Consider the following 21,747-nt stretch of genomic DNA (forward strand, 5'->3'; position numbering starts at 1 on the left):
GTGTGGTGTTGCTGACCCAGAATGGCTGTCGCGTTCCACCACGGAGGTGGCTGCATTTCAGTGGTGGGTGAGTGATCCCTATATAGGCAGTTTGTAAAGCACTTTGGGCTTCTTCTGGATGAATGGTGCTATATAAATATAAGGTGGTATAATATCAAAACACTACATATTATTGCGACATTGTAAGAAGATTGATATTGGTCACCACATGCAAACACAAATACATACTTCCTTTATGAAAAGAAATATAATAAAAAGACTCTTTGTATTACTGTCTATAGTAATATCTACTGGAGAAGACTTGTTCTAGCACCGTTACAGGATTCCCTTAAGCAGTACTCTGCCAACGCTGCATCTGGTTCCAGTGGCTCATTGGTGCCGAGTCATTTGAATTGCTCCCTCAGATTTTTCCATACCAGGTGGAACCACTCTCAGAGCAAACCCTTCACTTGGCCCGCTGTGTGATTCACAGCCTTTTTTGTGTTTAATGATTCTTGACCGGCCATTTAGGCTAGTAAGTGCCTGCATTGCTTTTTTTATGCTGTTACCATCCGCCCAAAGCATGGCACTGAATGAGAAGAAATGTGTTTTCAACTCTGAGTGCACAGAAGGGGTAGGGGGGAGGCAGAGGAACCCACCAAGATGTTCAGCTTGATGTGACATTAGATGAAAGCTAACAGGAATGGGGGAGGGGGAAAGGACCCTTTAATAAAGTGAAGAGAATTGCCCTACTCGTTCATTCTTAAAACTGGGCCAAATCACAAACTTGGGAGCCAATTTTCCAATAAGATAGAAAAAAAGCCATAAACATGTAGATAGTTAAAATAAGGACTTGTGTAAATTGTTAAGGGGGGGAATGTAACAAACTAATTTAAGCTAATGTAATGTTTATAAAGTTACTTAGATAATAACACCATGTGTGCCATTATAATCATTAAAACCCAATCTATATTTAAAAAAAAAACCTTAGATGATTAACACAAAATCAAGTTGATGTGAAGGAACAATTACTTTTAGGGGAAAAAATCAGGAGGTCCTAATATTCTGTAGAATGAGGGAGGATGCAGCTGTACGTCGACAGCTTTCATATCCTCATTTGAATAATGTGGCCTGAATCTGTCACTTTATTCATCCTCCTTATGCTCAGTGTACTCTGCATCAACAACAAATTAAGTTGTAAATAAGAGACAATCATCACTTTTGTTTTTAAGCAGTTGCTGCATGAAGAATTTCAATGTACTGTTTCTTTTTGACAGAAAGAAAGGGATTCTACAGTGTGCTTATGTAAGCACAAATATGAGGAAACCGACCGAAATGAAACAATTAGGGAGCACTTGAGAACTGCTCCAAAAATGTTCTTGGAAGTACATTTATGCCACCAGCAGAAATTTCTTTTTCAGAGGATCCACACATGTAAAACTGTGTCATCCAACTGTATTAAATATTCTTATTTTGCTTTGAAGCTTCAGACTTTTGGTTAAAAAAAAACCAAAACCAAAACCCAACCTCCTTCCCTTCAGACATGGGCCCCAAGTACACCTCAGTAGAAAAAGTCAAGTGAATAATGATCAGGTGTAATCTCTAGTAGTGAAATTAGAATTAATTGTCATTTACCTTTAATGTGTTAGAGTGATACATTTTCACCACAAAAATGCAAACATGCAATAAGGAGGGGGGAAAAAAAGGTTTTTTTCCTACCTTTACATCTGAGAAGTAGGTTTTCAGCATATTGGAACTTGGGTACCGGGTGTAAAAGAACATGAGCTTGGCCTTTTTCAAGTGATTGGGTGACAGACCTTCCTGCATGTAGGATTGAATTAGTCAAGGAAAATGCTTTGCTTGAGAATAAAAGCTGGTTCTGAATATACATGGCTAGCAAAGTGCTCCTTCGAGAACTGTTCTGTAAGGACCGACTGACAAATTGTTAACATTCAATTTGCAGCTCTTTAGAACTGTAATTATCTGCAAAAAAACTACATGAGATATGTGAGGATACATAATATATACTGTCTCTCAGTTCATTCTTGGTGTTGGTGGCAGGAATTTTTCAGGTTTAAGGTTTGTGTACCATATGCATGTTCACTTGTTGCTAAGGAAACAAATGCATGAAGCATGTGCTGCAAAAAAACTTATCACAAGATTTTTCTTTCTTTTGCAATTCCAATTCAGTGTATTTTTCTCCCAGCACTGAGCAGTTTATATCATATAATGCTAATGCACATGAAACAATCAGAGGTGCTTTATGATTCTGAGCAATGTTTCATGCAAGTAACATATTTTACCTTTTTTCTTTAATGTCAATATAATTCAGTGTCTTCAGTTACTCTGTCTAATCCTATTATTCCTTTGCCTCAATTACTGGCTTTCTAATGAAAGCTAAATTTCTTTTATAAAGAAACCTCTGTAGTTAAAAATATATATCTGTATTGTCTGGTTCTGATTTACACAGTTAACTCCTCGGAGAATGAAACTGTTTTTGGGGCTAACTAATCAATAAGTGTGGGTTAGCAGATCAATAAATGGTCACTTACCCTGTAAGGAGGCCTATTTATCCTGGAAACATCATTACCTTTTAGATCTGTAAACAGAAGCAACTAAAACAGTTCCCAAGGGAATGTGAATCTAACCATAACAATCTAGGCTTTCTGATTTTCCCCCAGCTTCTTGGCACTCTTTTGTGTGCTGTGTGCTAGGACGGCTTTGGTCACATCTGTGCCGCAGGCTGGCCCTGCCATTTCCTCAGCAAATTAATGGCTTTATAATTTATCAGAAATGAAGATGCACGTGGAGAAAATCAATGTGGCCCCCACAAGGTCAATTGAGGGTCCTTCCCAGAAGCTTCTCTGAGGACTGTTTTTCCTAAAGACATTCAACGAAAATTTCACTATTTTACACCTTATGGTGGAGAAAGGTCAAACAAGTTCACAGCTATTCTGCAGTGGAGGTGCCTTCACCTTACAGAGCCGATAACACCACAGAACAAAATGAATAGCTCCCGATCTCAAAGTTCAAAGAAATGTATGCCGATAGGCAACAGACTATTTAGGATTGTTCTGTTAACAGAATATCTTTTCTCGATCTACTGAATTGAGTCAAAACATGCTTATTTATTCATGTATTATTCATACATGCAGATGCAGTTGTAGAAAGAGAAGGCTCATTTTTAGACTGAAAAATGTCACTTTTTTTTTTAAAATAGCCACTGAAAATAGCTTAAAAACCTCTTCATTTACAAAAAATGCACTGAAAACAGCTCAACTGAACTTGTGTTTTGTTTTAGATGCTTAATGATTACAAAGAAGATAATTTATGACTGACATACTTCTTGTGCCAAGAGAAGAGTTGAAAGAACCTCCAGTTACCTCCATTAGACTGATAGAGAAGTCTAAAAGAGCATTACACTCTGCAGTGCCATCTGTCAAAACGCATAAGTGAAATAATAGTAGCAAGCTGTCACCTATTGCTTAGTGATAAGAGTTTTAGACAAGTCAGAACTTCTACACCAGAAATCCATTTAGTTGTATGATTCCACAGGAGGACGGTGCCCATCCAACCAGCGCTTCAATAAATAAAAGAAAAATCCTAAGTCTCCTTAATTTATAATTCCCCTGAAGCAGATAATATCTTGATATCATGTTTGGCATTTGGTCCGTTTCAATGGAAGCTAAGATATGAACTTAAACTCTCCCCAAGCTTCAGTATACACTGGATTTAAGCATATTAGACAGTTGTTTTAAGTATTTTGATTCACTTCGTATTTAGGATTTTTCCTTATTTTTCTGTAATAATGCTAGAGGATATTGATATTGAATAAAACATATATTGAAAGATGTTCTAAAACTCAAATCCCCAGAAGTCCACTTTTTAAATTAGAATTACGCTTTCCTGTTAAGCACTTGGGATTCTTAAAGTGAAATCTAGCATACTATAAATCTTTATGTCTTGTTCCTAAGATTAAGGTTTTATTGTGATACAAGATAGATCTCTAATAAACTATTAAAAATAGTTAATGAAGCACTTAAGAGCCAACTCTTAGATAACCCATTGCTATTTCAGTGTAAAACTGAACTGACCAATTGGTTAATTTCCCTTTTAAGTGCTTGTGCTGAAAAGCAACTGTTCTTCCAAGAAAGCACTAGCTGTTTCCAGGATACTTACACACGCACAATGACTCATGATGGAATAGATTCAGTAAACATACAGCTGTACTGAACACGAGCTAAGCCCCATTCAAGGCCAGGAAAGAAAATGAGCACAAATAAATATTAAGGAGGTAAAAGGAAAGGGGGGAGGGTGCCGAATGGAACGCAAACAAGCTCTGTCTCAGCAGCTCATGTGGCTTGCCTCAATTCTCTTAGCCATAGCTTTGTGAAGACAGATGACATTCAATTCTATGTGTAATGCAAAATAGACAATAACTGCTGAAACTTGAGCCAGCTGCCAGGTGTAAAAAAAAGAAAGAAAGAAAGAAAGAAATGATAAATCCATAAATTAATGAAAGACATCTGCTCAGGAACATAAAAGATCAGAGAAACAGTGTACTGCAGCTGAGCCTAAAGCAGTGTTCAAACAACCTGAGTCTGAGGGTTGTGTGTTTACAAAGTACAATATAGCCTTACCTAAAACAGCAGCCGCCAAAAGGCAAATGTAAGAACTAGGAAGTGGGGATGAGGGAAGGAAATGTATGTACACTCTCCGTGTGTTTTAACTTAAACTACATGTAGACTCTTGCACCTCATTTTGTGCCAAAAAGCAAATGGGTTTAATCCACCTGAGTAACTACTGTCTTCTACTAAAATATTTTTATGTGATGAAAACCTTCTGTTCCTCTCACTTTCACCTCAAATTCCTGAAAATGTTCTATTAGGCTTTTGTACCATATACTGGTATTGAATGAGGAGAAAGGAGCAGGAATCTGCCACTTCAGGTAAAATATTTGTAGTTGTAAGGCCAAATTGCTGCTTAAATTACACAACGGTTGCTTTTTTCAGCATACCTCTAAATTGCTAGGAATATTTCTGCCCATCTTAAAGAACCTTGAAAGAAGAAACTGGACTGAAAGTATACTGGCATTTCCCAGGCTTTCGCAACACCACAGAGTTATCCAGCTTGCTATGCAATTGCTTACTTTTTTTTTTAAAGTTTAATTAGTTTAATTCTTGTCAGATATAGTAACTTCTCATTTCAAAATGTGGCAATTCACTAATTGTAGCTTTCACATATTGGACTGAGGAACTCGCCCCAGTTGGATTGGAATTCTATTTAAAAATTAAGGATTTAAAAAAAGTTTCACTAACATTATTAAAATCTTCCTTTGGTGGAGAAAATGCTGAACATCGGCACCTGTGCAGATGTCTTAACGGCACCAAAGAAACGACTGTCGTGCTTCAGTTTGATATATGCAAATGTTTTGGGGCTGAACAAGGCTATTTTTCTTGAGATGCAAAGAGGGTGCATGACAAGGATGATCATGCAGAAAAACAATCGGCTGTCTGTTTCTTTTAGCATTTGAATAAAACTTAATATTTGATTAAACAGATTAGTTTGCAAAGATATAGAATACATTCATGACCAAGATATGAACTCACCGTGCAGGTGCATCTTATCTTGTTTTGCAGAATACGCAAACGTTAACCATTTCCTTGCACAATTCAAGAAGGCTGGTAATGACCAGGTGCATTTTACAAATGTAGGTTTAAAAAAACAACAACAAAAAGGACTGGTTCGGGGTTTCAGCCTACTACTAAAACCTGAACTTGGCTGTATCTGCTGGTCTTATGTTCTTATCCTGGCTGTATTGTCCAGAGAAACAGATGTTGCTTTCTGTTCTGAAGGAAAAACTGCCCCTCTTAAGAAACATATTCTTTATATATGCACATTGAACCATGTGAAACAAAGGGGCCAAAACAAAGTCTACTACAAACAAACCTCCATACTCTCTCCCATATGCCTTCACCTAAAATAAACTATAGGCTGCATGGACAAATGGGCAGTTGTTAGAAAAATATCACCACAGTAGTGTTGTATACTGGTGTGCACACTTCTGTGTAGCGGGTATTTAAGAATTTTAGCAGCTTTTCAAATATATTTGTATCCAGGCTGCAATGACGACTAACTGGGAGAGTCAGAGTGTCTGCATAGTGTCAAGGGAATAAGGTGTGTGGGGAGAAGGGAAAGCGGCACCCACATTAAATATTCAGTTTCCTCACTGGCTCGAGAGGAGGCTGCCTGCACACCTTCTCCATCAGAAGTAACATGCTGCGATAATGGCTGCCAGTGAGAGAAAGAAACATAATGGGGGGGGGGGGGGGGGAGACACTGTCGCAGAAAGAGGGGAAGGCAGAAACCAAACAGGACAACAGAAACAGCACAAGTTCCAAAAATACTGAGTTGCACTAGAATAATAAATAGAGTGGGTCATAGCCAAAGGAAAGACTAACCGCTTAAAATAAAGTAATATGCCACCACGTTGTTAGTCGGCAATTACATAGTTACCGAATTTTGGCCTCAGCTGCACAACCGGGGCTCCTGTTGACTTCAATATAAGCTGCTCTGAGTGCATAAGAGGGCAGAATTTGGAGGAAGGAAGGTTTTCTTTACCTGAATTAGTAATTTTTTATTGTTTATGGAAGATTCTAGCCTTAAACTGAAATCCATTTTTAAATTCACACAGAGGATACTGAATGGACAATGACACTGCATCTTTCCCTCAATGACAGTGCACCCCCAGCAAGGGGTATGAAATCCGACTTGAAGAGATCACCTCCATGGGATGAGAGGCTACTTCAGTCTCCATTCCAATTCATGCTTTGGCCTTTAAAGGTTTGTCTACAGAGCATTTAAACACCCGTGGCTGGCCTTGGTCAGCTGACTTGGGCTCATGTGGCTCAGTCTGCAAGGCTGTAAAATTGCAATGCAGACATTCAGGCTTAAGCTAAAGCTCTGGGGGCCCCTGGGGCGGGCAGAATCCCAGAACCCAGGCTCCAGCCCAAGCCCAAATGTCTACACCCACAGCCCAGCCTGAGTCAGCCGACCTGGGCCAGCTGTGGCTGTGCCGCAGGTCTTGTATTCCAGTGTAGACATACCCTCTGACTGCCAACATAGTTTCCATTTGTGGTGCTTTCAAAATGTGAACACTTGCCCTCTAGGACCTGGACTGAGATCAGCAACACATTTCACGTAGGCCAGCAAATAGTCATTAGATGGCAAAAACTTTTGATAACACCAACCCAGGCTGGATTTGAACCAGTGACCTACAGGTGAAGGGTTCTTTGGGCCTGAACCCACACACCCTGTTTCATGTCCGTAGTCCTTTTAAGTCAAATTGGACAATTCATATGCGTGAGGACTACTCACATGAATAAGAGTTTGCAGGATCAGGCCTTGAATCCCTGCAATTTATTTGCTGAGGAGCCCTTGCCCTTAAAAAAAAAAAAAAAAGGTGTTTACAATTAATCTAATCAATCGAAATTATTAACCACAAAAAGAAACTCATTGATAATACAGGCATATACCTGGCATCTGCCTCCACTGCTATTATTGGAAAAAGGACAACTTCATCAATAGCACTATTATTACTCAAGGATGGGTATGGTCCTTCAGTTATGATTGCCTTCATCAACTTGGAAAGGAAATTTACTATAGCTAAGATTCTATACTTGTGTGATTGCCTTCTGGAGAGGTCTTACCATAGGTATAAAATATAATTGTATCCTTTATTGAAAGTCTTCAATTTAGCATTGGGAAAATATCATATTTTATCCGCATTTAATCATTTAAAAAATAAATAAAATCTTCTGACCATACCAGAACACACATTACGGGAAGGGGGAGGAGGGAGAGAGGGGAAGGAGTGTAATTGCTCCAAAAAAATTCCCAAAAGGACTAGTTTACAGAAAATGTATATGGAAATAGCTGGATATGCCTAAATATAAGCCTGAGCTGGAACTAAAAAGTTATTTAAAAAAAAAAAAAAGGGGGGGGGAGGGAAATGTCCTGTAAATGTAATACAGCTGAAGTTTTATATCTAACTGTGCTCTCTAGCTTTCCAAAATAATTTGCTTTGTGTATGTTAGGACAAAAGATTTCTGTGTACGGCTGAACAGAGGTTAATCATGCATAGCAGGCAGCTGCACAAGGGCTGAGGAACAGACCTCTGGGTGGAGGAAAGAAGTTGATGCAGCTTGAATACATCAGTACCTGTATCTTTTGTGTTTTGTTTGTTTACTCACTTGAGAGCTGAACTGAAGATTTACAGCCAACCAAGCGTTTGTTCTTTGTGAGAGTCGGGAACGACACTGTTAAAATGGGTCGGGCTTACTTTGGCTTTAATAGGGAGAAAAAAAATCATTTGGAAGGTTAAGTGTTTTCAGCAGGGAGACACTGCTGAACAAGACATCCCATTTCCCCCCATAATAAAGGGCCCAGTTGCGGAGCCCGTATCTTTGTGAGCACTGACTCATGCAAGTATTGCTATTTACTGCAGTGGGACTACCTGGGGTGGGGGTGGGGGGAAGAGCTCACCAACAGGAGAAAAGGTTTCACACAGCTGGGCCCTGAAGCCTCTCTTACTTTCTGTCATAATTGAAGCAAATGTTTTACGGGGGGAGAGGAAGGAATCTCTTTAAAGTTCTCCCTGAAAATAGGCCAAGCAGGTGATATAGGGAAAGAGCAGAACGTTCTGGCTGAAGCAGCGCTGTTCATTACCTGATACTTTATGTAATCACTACTCTTACAAGTCCTTGGCTACTCCTTCTTAGAATGTCCTATTACCAGAAATACTCTGCACGAAAGCATTGCATACAATATGTATGCGGTGAAGTTTGTCTTAAGTTACCCAACGAAAGAGGAAAGCAAACTTGCACAGATTGGGCCTGGTATTGCAACCGATTATATTTTTTTTAGAAAAGGATATTGCACTTCCCGAGTAAGGTGAGATTTCAGACATATCTTGTAGGTCACCACACTCAGACTTTATGAGAGACAAAGAGAGGCCTTCAGCTGTGCTGGGAGGGTGTGCTGGTGAACAAGGATGGTGATTCATATGGTGCGACGACATCTTGGTCCTCAGACTCGTGGTCTCCCTAGTTAAGTCTAAGGATTCTGGGGAGGCTCTATCTTTCCCTGGAAAGGAGGCAGATGGAGCACCTAAGGGATTCTGAAATGGGTATGCCATGAGGGGAAGCGGAAAGGGATGGCGGAAAGAAGATGTGGTGAAGCCCGTGGTGGCCGAGAGTGGAGACTGATGCAGAGAAGCGTGATGGCCACCAGGCGGTGGGGCAGATGCAGATTGGTCAGATGAGTTTTTGCGAACCACGAGTGGAAGTGCTTCTGTTTGGTCTGTGGAATTAGGCATCTGCACATTGCTGAATGTATCTAGTGGGTTTGGAATGATGACGTCACCGAAGCACTGCAGGCGCTGGTTTGTGGTATGGAAGTTGTGGTTTTCCCCATTAACTGCAAATCTTGCTTGTGGGATTTGAAGAGGCGGAAAGACCTGAGGAAGCTGGCGGGAGGGCTTGGATGAGAAAACTTTAACCACTGTGTCCACAACTTGTGACATGGCAGTGTTCAGTTCCTGTTTCAAGGTCTCAGCCAAATGTTTGCCTTCTGGATGGAAAGAGTTTGGCCTGTGCTCTTTTTCCTTAGGACCTTCTCTTTTAGGCTTATTTTCGGCTATTTCTTGTTCCCTGATCAGGGCTCTTGCACGATCAATGAACTGCCCTGGGTCTAACTCACACATTTCATTATCTGACCTGCCAAGAGAATCCCTTGCTCTAGCATCCATGATTTCTGAACGCATGCTGTCTTCAGACAGGTTACCATCTTCATCATTTTCGGAATCAGTGCTGTCATAGATTTGGTAGAACTTTTCCTGCAGCTGGCGCAGCTGTTTCTGCATGTCCTCCAGCTGCTGTTTCAGCTGTCTGCGCTCCTCTCGCTTCTGTTCTTTTCGAGCTGAAACCAGCTGCTGGAAACTCTGTTGCTGCTGTTGAGGCAGCTTTTGCTTGCGTTTGTTTTCTCTGTAGCTTTCTCGGGGACTTACAGACTGCGGAGCCATCTCTCTTTCATTTTCATTGCCCCTTAATGCCACACTGGGGGAATGGCTCATACCCCGAATTATATTCTCAACCCGGGCGCGCTTAGCTCTCAGGTGCTCGTCACATAACCGATCCATATCAAACTGGCTCATAGCAGGCCTGCCAAAAGGGGAAAGACACTCTTGGGGGCTGTCTCTTGAAGAGTTGCTGCATACATCCTCCTGATGTACTTCTGAGCCTGTACTAGAGAGACCGCTGGCTTGGAAACTGGGCTCTGTGCCACCATTTTTGTTCATGTTATTTTTCAACAGCTGGGAAATTATGGTTGCTCCTGGAAAAGGCATCATGGCATCTTCATACGAGTTCGCCCTCTTCAGCAGCTTGCGGAGTACATTTGACTTTTCCCCATCTGCATGCTGCACCACTGAATACTCAACATCCTGCTCTGAACCTTGGGGATTCATGGCACTAAAAAATGTTGCTCTTGCCTTTGCAAAAAATGCAGATGCTGTCCCTACCGTCCTTTTCACTCCAATATCAACTCTTCTTCTCTTGGTTTGCCTGCTTAAGAGGGCTGTGCTGTCATGGTCAGGCATCACTGGACTGTTATTGTGCCATCTTCAAAAGCTTGTCAGCTGGGCTCAGCTCAAGAATCCTGGGACCCTGGCCAACAGAACAAAAGGACTGATGAATCATTTTCTTTAAATTTCTCCAAATTTCCTGACCTCAATCCTGAATAAAATGCAAAATGCATAGGCTCTGGGATTTATGGCACATTACAATTATTGCAATGTATTATGCACTCTGCTTGAAATGAAACATTTTTAAATATTTCTGCTCCACTGGTTTAAGATGGATTAAGATTTAAAAAAGCAAAAACTGCTTAAGCACCAGTAATATGATTCTCTTGCACAAATGCCTAAAATGATACTGTTTATCTTCAGAAGAAACAGTAGATTAGAAGAACACAGCCTCTGACAACCAATTGATTAAATTTAGGGCATTGAGATACATGTTACAAAAGAAGATGAAAGTAGTCCTTATTTAAGATTTATTGTTAAAACAAGAAGCTATATAAAATTTGGATTAAAAAAATATCAATTGCAATGTAAAAACTGTAATTATGTTTTCTAAGACTAAGAGAAAAGAACTGATAAATAAACATCCGAAGGTCAAAATAACAACTTTTACTTAATTTCACATAAGGTGATGTATGCGTGAGTGAGAGAAGCATAGAAACCATACACACATTTAATACTTTTGTTGCAAAAACTCTCTTAAATCATTAAGGCAGCATTTATTCAGAGTATCAAAATGCATTAAGATTTTTTTCAATGGTCAGGATTAGAAAATATATATATATATATAATTTTAAAAAAGAGAAAGCAAAATGGTAAATATCATTAATATAACCTAGCAGATGCCACTGAATTGCCATTGTGGTGTTTTAAATTCTCCAAATACTCTGCCCTTTTTGGTAATTTATATTCTCAAAGTAAATCCCAGTGCTAAAGCATGAAATGTTCACATTTCATAAGCTATGATATAGGGCATTACATTGTTTGCATAAGCAAAATCAAGGCATTTTTCAGTGTTACAGCTCTGTTTTAGAACAGGCTCCAAAAATAATATCTCAAATGCCCAATGAAGCCATTCTTATATGTAACATTTTGAATACACAAAATCTTATTTCCTCTGACATGCAAAAACAGAAGAGAAAAAATATGGAAAGATGAAAGAATATAACATCAATCAACTGCATGAGAAAGGAAGATACCTTCTCTTTATATGAACTCTCATTGTTTCCCAGGAACACAGTATAAAAAGATAACACTTCCTTGCATTTTATAAAAGGTTCTTGACATAATTTGTGACTTATTAACTAGTGATGCTAAACGCACATTGCACATGAAGTGCAATGTTTCTTCCTGTTTCTTAAAATGTAACACTATACTAAATAACATTAAAATATTTTTCATGCCATGTTTATCTAACATTAAACTTCACATTTGCTTAACAGTGCACAATCGTCACAATAACAGGGTATTTTGCCAAAGGCAGCATGCAGACTTTTTGGAATTGCTCCCATCTCTTTCGGTTCACCTGTAAAAACATCTACGTGCTCCCTAGGACTGCATCTGTGGCTAGTTTTAAAGAATGACTATCCATGCAAATAGGCATAATTTCAGCATGAAATAATCTGTAAAAATCAAGATAGTAGGCAGTACTTAGATTGAAAAAAAGTATTTAAAAATGCTATGTTCATTCTATGGTCTTTGCCCATGTATTTTGGATGTGCTAAAAGAATTTTCAGAGCTTCTGCGTCAAAGACTGTTACGAAAGGAACATGATGCTTGTTTATCTTACTGACTCCTTGTATCCAGGAGGGGAAAATAAAAAATAAAAATTCCCTGAATTCGGAATGGAAATCTAGACCCAATAATTGCTGCCAGCACTCTGTGCAGAAATTGTTGTGAATATAAAAAGTGCATGAAGCAAACTAGGTTATGGAATTAAAAAACAAAAAAAAAGTCACAAGGCAAATCACTGTGGTCCCAATTCTGAACCCTTACTCATGCTGACTAGTGTCTTCTTCTGCCGGTAATTCCACTGGAATCAATGGGATTACTCACACAGGAAGATTCTATTCGATGCAGGTGAGCGTGGCAGAATCAGGTCCTGATTGGAGGGGCATTTATAAAGGACTCCATCCTGCTTCCATCAAAGTCAATGGCAAAATGCCCATTAACTGCAAAGGGGACAGGAACAGGACCTAACATTCCAGGCCTTCTTATTGACAGTTAGACTAGAGCTGAAAGGTGATTTTTATACATGAAAAGCCAAATTCTCTGCTGGTGAGAATGGATGACTCCACTCAAGTCAGCGGGTGGCATTCATCTACACCAGAGGAGAATATTGGCCCAATAAGAAACAGGGAGAACGTTTACATTCCTCTTTAAAGTATATGAATTTGCAGGCTACATGAAATAGCAGCAAGGAAATGTTAAGAGCTTTTGCCTCTGTATGTAAAATATCCCACAGGCATTTTAGCTTCAAAATAATCATCACCAAGAGAAAAAAATTAACTGTACCATGTGCTTTTCCTTCCATTGCTGTATAGTGAAATTATGCTTGATTAAAATCCAGCAATAAATTCCCAGGCTCATATCAAAATCTAATGTCAAGTTTTGTGTTTTATGCGCTTCCTAGCGGATTCTGGGCATCTGAACAGCGCTTCTGTCTCTCTTTCCCAATCCCAACCAAGGACGTATACAAAGAGGGCCTGCTGTATCCTTGAGGCAGTGACTCAGGAAATAGGTTGGCTGAAACAGGTCACGGGGTCATCGCTACGCATCCTTCCTCCTGAGCTTCCATTTTCCTCTCCCACAAACCATGCCTTAACAACTGCTTACCAGCTCACTTCTACCACCATGAGGGAAATCAGTTTTCCCTTAACATATTGGAGGTGCTCTGGAATGTGGCACCCTTTTTCTCTCCCATTCTTATTGGAGGCTGAGGGTGCTTCTCTCACCCTGTGCAGTAAATATTTCTGGGTTGCTCCTGGTATTCAATAAAGCCTATGGGGCTTCTGTCTTAAGATGTGCACTATTCTCAGTCTAAATAATGAGAAATACTTCTACTTTATCCATTGATTTATATCGGCTCATAACCTTGGCTTAAAGGGGCCAAAATGAGTTCATGTCCAGAGGAAAATAGAGCACAATGAATAGCAGAATGCAAAATCCAATTCAGCAAGAATGTGTTTGTTGGATGTGACACAGATATTAAAGGAAGACTTTAATACGGGAAAGAAAAAAATATTCCTACTTTGTCTGCATATTTCACCAGCACTATATTTCCTACATACATGGTTATGTCTGTGTACACCCATTCAGGAATATATATTTAGAAAATCACCTACTATAAGCCATATTTTTATGTAAATTTTTTTAAAAGGAAAGGCAATTCTTCAATTCTTTAATTTAAAATAATTAAGGTTTACTTTGTATTGCGGGTCACTTTTGACATTTCCTCTCTGCCAAGTGTATTTTTCATTATATCAACCCTAAACACATATGTAGTTCCATGTAGGGGCCCGATCCGGTCAGGTGCTGACCACCTCCTGCAAGATAGCGAACATTCTCAGTTTCCATGGACTTCAATGTGAAATAAGGTGCTCAGCACCTCTCTGAATCCATCTGATAGAGTATCTTATATTATTCTACCTACCTTTAAAAATTCTCATTAAAAGAAGTTTAAGAATAGATCTGTAATAATGGTCAATTTCTGAATAATGTAACATCCACAAGACATGTATATAATCAATATCCATTTACATGATTAGGTACAAACCAATATAACATAAATTTGCAAACAGCTTTCTTTCCAGACATCTCAAGGATTCATTGTCCTAAAATCTATTAATACTGTCTGTAGAATGGGGTATGATGTCAGGTATTTTGCTGTAGTTGTTAGAAAGAAATAATTTATACAATATCTAGTTTGATAATTCATATTAGATAGAATAGATATTCTAGATTATACATTGGATACTAGATACCTGTTATAGTTTAATCCAGGAAAACTTCTCTATAAAGTTTAGTAAGTATGACAAGCTTATTTAAAGTTGAATAGCTGTGAAGGAATCTGTACTGACAACTAGAGCCTTTGGTACTCAATTGATACGAAATAACCAACTGGATAAACAGTACCAAAGCGCTGAATATGAAGTATACTCACTGAGGAATTCCAGGGGAACATCATCCTGCAAAGCTGAAAATTGTTCATTCTCTCTTTTTATCAGCCAACTACTATCTTTGCTCAGGTGTTTGCAAGTTTGTTCTCTGCTTATTATGGTAATGCAACTAAAGAAATTGAACATGTTCTTGATAATAGGGACATTCAAAACTTTAAAACAAAAGGGTTATACTGGACATGATTTTGGCAGAATAAGCCAGGGCATGTTAGATAAAAGCGATTTCAGATAGTCGTATCCCCCACACACGAAAAGATAGATAAATCTGAAGAACATATTACATTTCTATATCATGAATCTGTTTTGGTGCTAAAAATCACTCTACTGCACTACTGAGAAGTACAAAGTGACAAATTCTTTTGTGTAAAATTAAAAATCGTTCCCTAGCAATAGTGGTTTTCTACTAACTTTTGGAATGGTTTTCATGGACATTTTCAAATAGAATTCTTGACAAAGCGGGTCACCTTATCTCCTTTAGCTGAGATGCTGTTATGTAGGAATTTTAAACAGAATAGAAATAATTAACAACTCTGCGTGCACTAATAGCTCCTTTATTAGGATTCCTCCACACCAAAAAGTAAAAAATTTAAATTAATTAACTTTGAAGCTACCTGAGCTAGTCTATCTTAAAACAGAAATACAATCCCCCTTTAAGAACATGGACATGTAGGGCCCAATCCAGCCCATCCTCAGCAACTCCTGTGAAGTACTGAGCATCCTCAACTCCCATTGACTGTCATGGGAATTGAGGTTACTTGACACGTCTCAGGTGGTACTCAGCATCTTACTGGTTCAGGCCTTCACTGTTTTGAGGTATCCTGTGGTCATGAATCTGCAGGTTGCATTGTTTAGATAAACAGTTTGTCCAACTGAGAAAGAGATAACAAGCCTACCCGTGGTACAAAAATGTCACTATTGTTCTCCGTACAAACCAGTTTTATGTTCTTCATGAGCAGTTAAACAATTATTAAAGTCCACATGGAATCCATGCATGCACAAAGCTGTAAGATTCACAAGATTCCTCCTGTAAACTCAACTCAGGCTAGCCTAGATGTCTTTTCCAAATTACATTATGCAGTTAAATCAGAATGTTTGAATCAAATAGTCAACACAGTATACTTAGGGATAGAATAAATCCTGATTTGAGGAATATAACTTGTAATATTCTTTAATTCTGCAACTAAACACAAATAAGGCATCCCTTTCAAATCTGATTGTGTCTATGATTATTTAGTTTGCTAAAGGATCATAAAAAATCATAATGTACGTTAAAAGGCCTCCTTAGCTTTTGACCTGTAGAAAAGTAAATTGTATACAGATAGCGTCATTCATAGAATGCTATATGATTTGCAGCATAATTTAATAAGGAACTGGTAACAAAAGTATATATATTGTACCTTTTTATTGTAGTTCGACTCAGTAACCTGTTAGCACTCAAGTGTCTACTTTTGAGTATTTATAAATATTTTAGCTATTAGAGGTAAGCTTTGGAAGAAAAGCACGTGAAATAAACCCTGAAATGGGTGTCAATGGCAGTAAACTTTATATGCTTGGTGACAGATTATAAAAAAACTGCAAGCATAAGACCTAAAGGACATGTGCCACATGCAAATTTACATGCAAGAAATCTACCTTAGTGTAATTCATTTTACATACTGTCAGACCTGTCAGAATGACAGAAGTAACAAACCTTCGACATTTTTACATGTAATAGTTAAATTACTATATTTCTAAAACCGTCTGTTAACCTATTAGGCAATATTAGCTCTTCTCTTATAGGGTAGTAAATGTGTATGTGTGTACAGTGTTTGTGGGAAAGTATACACACATATTCACGTACTGTACATAAACCTAATATATTGGAGATACACTACTGTTCATAGCAAGAAATACAAAATGCCCATTGTACGCATTTGGAATCTGTGCCAAACTTAGTACACTTTCCCCAACTTTTACTCAATATTCAAAGGATTCTCTAGCCTGCAAACATTGCTCACTACCATGTACAGTTTATATGACTGACAAATCATGCTTTATCGAGATATTAATCTGCGCGTCCCTACCTATTCTTTCTTGAAATGGAGAAGATATGCATAGCATGTAGAACTCAGACAGCTTAATTCTGGTCTCAGGTGTGATTTCTGTCCATTTTAGAGGCAGACATCTTTGGATTTTTTTAAAGCCTAAATACATTACCCAAGATCTCTCTGCCTACATGACAGATATCAAATACAAGGAAAGCAGAAGACAGAAGAAGTCACGCTGACAAGATGCATGAAGTTAGACTACCAACTTTCAAAAAATAACCACTTAGATGTGTCCTGTGCCTCTTTTGAAACAACCTGCTCTGTACTCTTTATCAATATTCTCCAGGCCCCTAAAGATTTCCCAGGGCAAGGTTTAAACCAAACATAACACCCTCCTCCCCTCCCTCCCCCCACACACCCCAGGTCTTAGCCACTGAAGCAGACAGTCCTGGCTAACAAAGCATCATAAATTCATAAAGTTCGCAGTAACAGTCGTTGCGCTGAGGATCTGCAGCGAGCGAGAGAAACTTGCACCTGTCTTTCTTGACACAACACACCTGTCTGGCACTGCCCATGCGCATTTGGATGCGGCTCTCGGTACCTTTCGCTGTGGAAAAGAAAGAAGGGGGCGACCGTCTCCTCTTAAGAGCCCATCGGGGCTGCCAGACCAGCTTCACAGGCAGAGTTCTCGAGCAAACTGGTGCTCGACGGCTGCTTTGCAACCGGGAAACGTGCACGGACTCCTTTCTGCTCCTCCTGCCAAGATTTCCAGTCCCCACATCCCCACCTGCCGTGCAATTCTGCCTGAGACAGACTCCCCCCGATTCCAGCCTGCACGCTCCCTACCGACTCTAACTTTCTCTTAACTTACAAAGACCCCCTCCAGCAAACGCCGTCTGAGCAGGAAGCCCATTTCTCAGCTCCCCAAAGAGACAAACGCTTTCCACGCGGAGTTTGTGCCCAAACTGTACACATAATCCACACCTAGCGATTAAGCCCACTGTCCAAACAAGGCTTCACATTTTAAGATTTACTCTTCAAACGTTCCCCCCTTTCAAGACTTAGCTAAACTTAAAGCACACCTCTGTCCCTTTCCCCCTTCTACAAGGGCTAGTACAGACCCATTCAGAAAGAACCGTTTCCTCGTGCATTTTCACACAATTTACACACATGGCAAAAGTGGTTTTGGTCAGTCATCAGATTAAAAAACAAACAAACAACACATGTCCAGCAACAAGAAAAAAAATTCCCTTTCAAAGAAAAGTGCCCACATCCCTAACCCCTCTGCAGATCACTAATAACCTTATCCCTAAACTTGCATATGATATATTCTCATGCGCTCGCTCGATCACATTTTCTGTACATTTCCACAATTCTCAATTCGTCCCACCCTTTGGAATGAAAAGTAATAATCATGAAAAAGCCCCTGCCCTGCCCGGCTCGGGTTAAAAAAAAAAAACGGAGAAGTAGAGACATGCAAATGACAAGCAAATTGGAACAGACAAAAAGAAAGGCAGCTATAATAAACAAGACAAAGAGGAGGCTCATAGGAGCAGACTAGGAGTTTAAAAAGGGGGGGATGGGAAGAGGGAAAAAGGGGAAGCTCAGTACAACAAAAAGAAGTAAAATACTCCCCGCATTTTCCATCCCCAGCAAAGTGCCCTCCAACCACACACAAAAATAAAACCAGAAGAGTCAACAAAAGGTGGCAGAAATGGAGACAAGCAAGAGAAGAGACAAGCAATATCACCCCACAACAACCAGGTCACTTACTCTGTCGGACTGGGCAGGCTAGAGTGATGGTTCCATTGAAGCGTTGGGGGTAACAAATCGCTACTCCTTTAGTTATTGGATTATTGTTATTACTCATTTAACAAAGTCATTGCAATCCCCCCCCCCCCATCCACCCCCTCCCGGAAAAAGCAGCACACATTTGACACCGGTGATCAGTATTTTGCTGGGGATTATTTGGTATCATCTAACCAGCCCATGCAAGTGCTAGAGGAAAAGCTTTTTTTTTTTTTTTTAAAGAGGAAGGAGGTGAAGAGGGGGAGAGAAATACTTACTCAGTGCAAAAGCGATGGAAGTGATTTTTTTTTGTTTTTTGTTTTTTGTTTTTGGTGCCGGTGGAAAGAGAGAGGAAAACAGAGAGAGAGCCCGATAGCTTGCTGATGATGAATATTATAATTGGACAAGGGAGGGCGAGTGTGTGTGTGAGAAAGAGAATGAGTGAGTGAGTGTGCAGGGGAGAGAGAGATAGAGAGAGTGTGTGTGTGTGTGTGAGAGAGAGAGGAGGGGGGAGGGAAGAGCTCGTTTGCGCCGCACTCCTCTCCCTGGCTGTAATTGTCTATTATTTCTGCCGGCAGCAGAGCAGCCTCGCTCAGCTGAGGGCTCCGCACCACAACAAGATTTACTTTAAGACACAGCTGAAGGAAACAGGAAGACTACACGTCACAGTCTGAATGACGTGAGCCAGGCCAAGCGCCCAATCGGGAGGCTCCTTCGGATTGAAGGGGGGACAGTGAACCGAGAACTTGGGAGGGGGAAAAAAAAAAAAAAGAGGGGTGGGGGGAGAAAGAGGAGGAGAAACTGGATCCCTTCCCCAGCCCCCCACCCAGTGCTGCAGGGAAGGAGACTTTATCACCTAATCTGGGGCTTCCACTGAGAGAGCCATCTGCGAGCTGCAGCAGCTAAGAGCGGCACTTGATCTACTTCTGAATCTTGCCACTCACTCCAGGTCCTGCGGTGCATGGCAGATCAGTTACCTAACGAGCAGCAAAAGCTCGTCTGGGTGATGTTACTTGCACAGCAAAAGCTGCACCGCGGTTACGGATAAGTAAATGAAAGGAGACACCCTACCTCAGCTATTTAGTGATTTGGGGGCGGGGGTATTTCAAGAGAAAGTAACTTTAAAAAAAACAACAAAAAACGGAAATAGAGAAAAGTCTTCAGCAAAGTGAGGAGTGCTGACCAAGGTACCCCACCGTTATTCACTAAGATTTTAGATTTTTTTTTTCTTTCCGCAATTTTAGCAGACTGGGGCGGGGGGGACGACTTGTACAAGTTGAAAGCCAATCTGTCCGTGTTCCAGGGCTATCATTGCTGTGACTGTTTAGGAAGTGGTGGCTAATCATCTCTGGCAGCATCATATACTAACTAGAGCAATAGTAGCATTAAAAAAAAAAAAAGCCAAAGCACAACAGATATAAGGCAAATTTCCTGCAACTCAGACACAACAACCCAAACCAGTTACTGTGTCGGAATGCCTGTCTGGATACAGCACTTAAATACTTTTTGATGCACTGGTTACAACCTTTAAAAAATTAGTTATTTCAAAACTTCTTATTAATCTTAAATACAAGGTGTAAAGAGGATTCACTTTCTATTGAATGTGAGGCTGCAACTTTAAGTGAACCCGACATTTAACGTACCCCTTGTGAGGCAGAAAATAAACGAGCAAAAAAGAGCATCAGGTCGCACTGTGTCCAAACAAATGGCTTTTAATGAACAAGATTAGTTGCTCCTCACTTTTATTTACTATGGACTTCTCTGGCTCAGACATAATAAAAGCATGCACCAAAAGTTCAGTTCAACTTAAATCTATACCCTAGTTAACTGAACACCGATTGAACTGTGTACCCTGCTGTACATCTGGGGGGGGGGGGAATAAAGTATTTTCCCAATATCTCTGGAATGTGATCAGATCAAAGAGTGCGGTCAGGTTTGACACCGGTTAGCGCAGATTTACGACGTGTGCTAACAGTAAAGACACAGCCATGTTCATTCTCGGGCATGTTAATTTCTATAAAACAATCATCCCCCTGTTTGAAACGGATGATGTTGAAGTTTGCTTTAAAAATATGTTAGGCATACACACCGCGGGAAAAGAGGGAATAACAAACATTTGGGAGGAAAAGTCAGAGCAGACAGGTTAAACCGCTTTGAGAAAGGTAAGAACAGTGTTTAATTTGTGTGAAAATAAATATCCGTCTCTTGATTTATGTATTTGTTGAAATATTAACTGACTTCTCTGCTTCATCGCATTGCTAAAACAGTTGCCAAATAGATAGATGCCCACACCGCAGTCCGTGGGGTTTAGCATTTTGGGTCTCTTAAGATCCCCCGTCCAGTTAACGAACCTAAATGTCCTATTTGGGGATATTTTCAAGGTCAGCCAGGCTAATTTCTGGGGACTGTGTGACTTCTATATTTGGTTCACTCTTTGTTCTTATTTTCTGCATCACGCATCAAACAAATTTTAAACAAAGTAGCCCGGGCACTCGCAACTCAAAACACAGGCGTGAGCTGAAGAAAAGAGAGAGAGCTAAACTTCTCAAACCCTGCGCCAGGAGGGTGTGAAAGAAAGCAGAACAACAAGTGGATTCTCGGGGGCCAAGGACTGACGGGCACTTCAGCCCAGACGGGGCTGGGTTGCTCCCTGAGCGCAGTGCCGGGGAAGTTTGTGGACCGGCTGCTTGGGGAAGTTCTGGGGACCAGCCTATGCAAGCAGCGGAGGGTGAGTGCAGCAAGCCTGGTGCTCTGATCCCGGCCGCCCGTGCGTGCAAACCCCGGCTGCCACTCCAGCAGCTCCCGGTGTAAAACCTGCGCCTCCCCTCCCTTCTAGGGCAGACCTGCCGTACAGTGCCTCGCCCTCTGCTCTGCCGGCTACGTTATGCGGCGACGCAGGGATCTCTCCCCCCCACCTCCCCCTAGGATCTGTCTCACTAAAGGAGAGCCGCCGCTTCCAGCCTTGACACGTGGATTTCTGCTGCGGCTCGCTGACCTGTCACCAGCCACATACATATAATGTGGGTGGCTGAAATGTTACAGCCCCCGTCTCTATTTAGGCTGCAGCCCTCCCTCTCTCTTTCTCCAAAGAGAAACCTCCCGAATATCTGATCCCACTCCCCCCTCTGGTTTCTGG

At 40.4% G+C, this 21,747-nt stretch overlaps 1 protein-coding gene across 8 annotated transcripts in view; it reads right to left on the reverse strand.

Moving 5' to 3' along the window:
• The window catches only part of PROX1 (prospero homeobox 1), a 53,730-nt gene extending 34,469 nt beyond the window's left edge, over window positions 1-19,261 (reverse strand). For 2 of the 8 annotated variants that reach the window (XM_043543662.1, XM_043543664.1), the window contains exons 1-4: window positions 18,890-19,259; window positions 8,915-10,703; window positions 1,699-1,806; window positions 1-128 (exon numbers count right to left, since the gene is read on the reverse strand). The exon at window positions 1-128 is cut by the window's left edge and continues 10 nt beyond it. In XM_043543662.1, the coding sequence (XP_043399597.1) occupies window positions 1-128; window positions 1,699-1,806; window positions 8,915-10,636 (1,958 nt within the window). In that variant the 5' untranslated portion in view covers window positions 10,637-10,703; window positions 18,890-19,259. Of the gene's footprint in view, window positions 129-1,698; window positions 1,807-8,914; window positions 10,704-16,859; window positions 17,229-17,380; window positions 17,539-18,596; window positions 18,747-18,889 lie in introns of those variants that run through there. The other 6 variants (XM_043543658.1, XM_043543659.1, XM_043543661.1 and 3 more) reach the window with 6 other exon arrangements.
• Window positions 19,262-21,747: the final 2,486 nt, after the last annotated feature.

Source organism: Chelonia mydas, chromosome 3, assembly GCF_015237465.2.
Source record: "Chelonia mydas isolate rCheMyd1 chromosome 3, rCheMyd1.pri.v2, whole genome shotgun sequence".
In the NCBI taxonomy this organism is placed as follows: Eukaryota; Metazoa; Chordata; order Testudines; family Cheloniidae; genus Chelonia; species Chelonia mydas.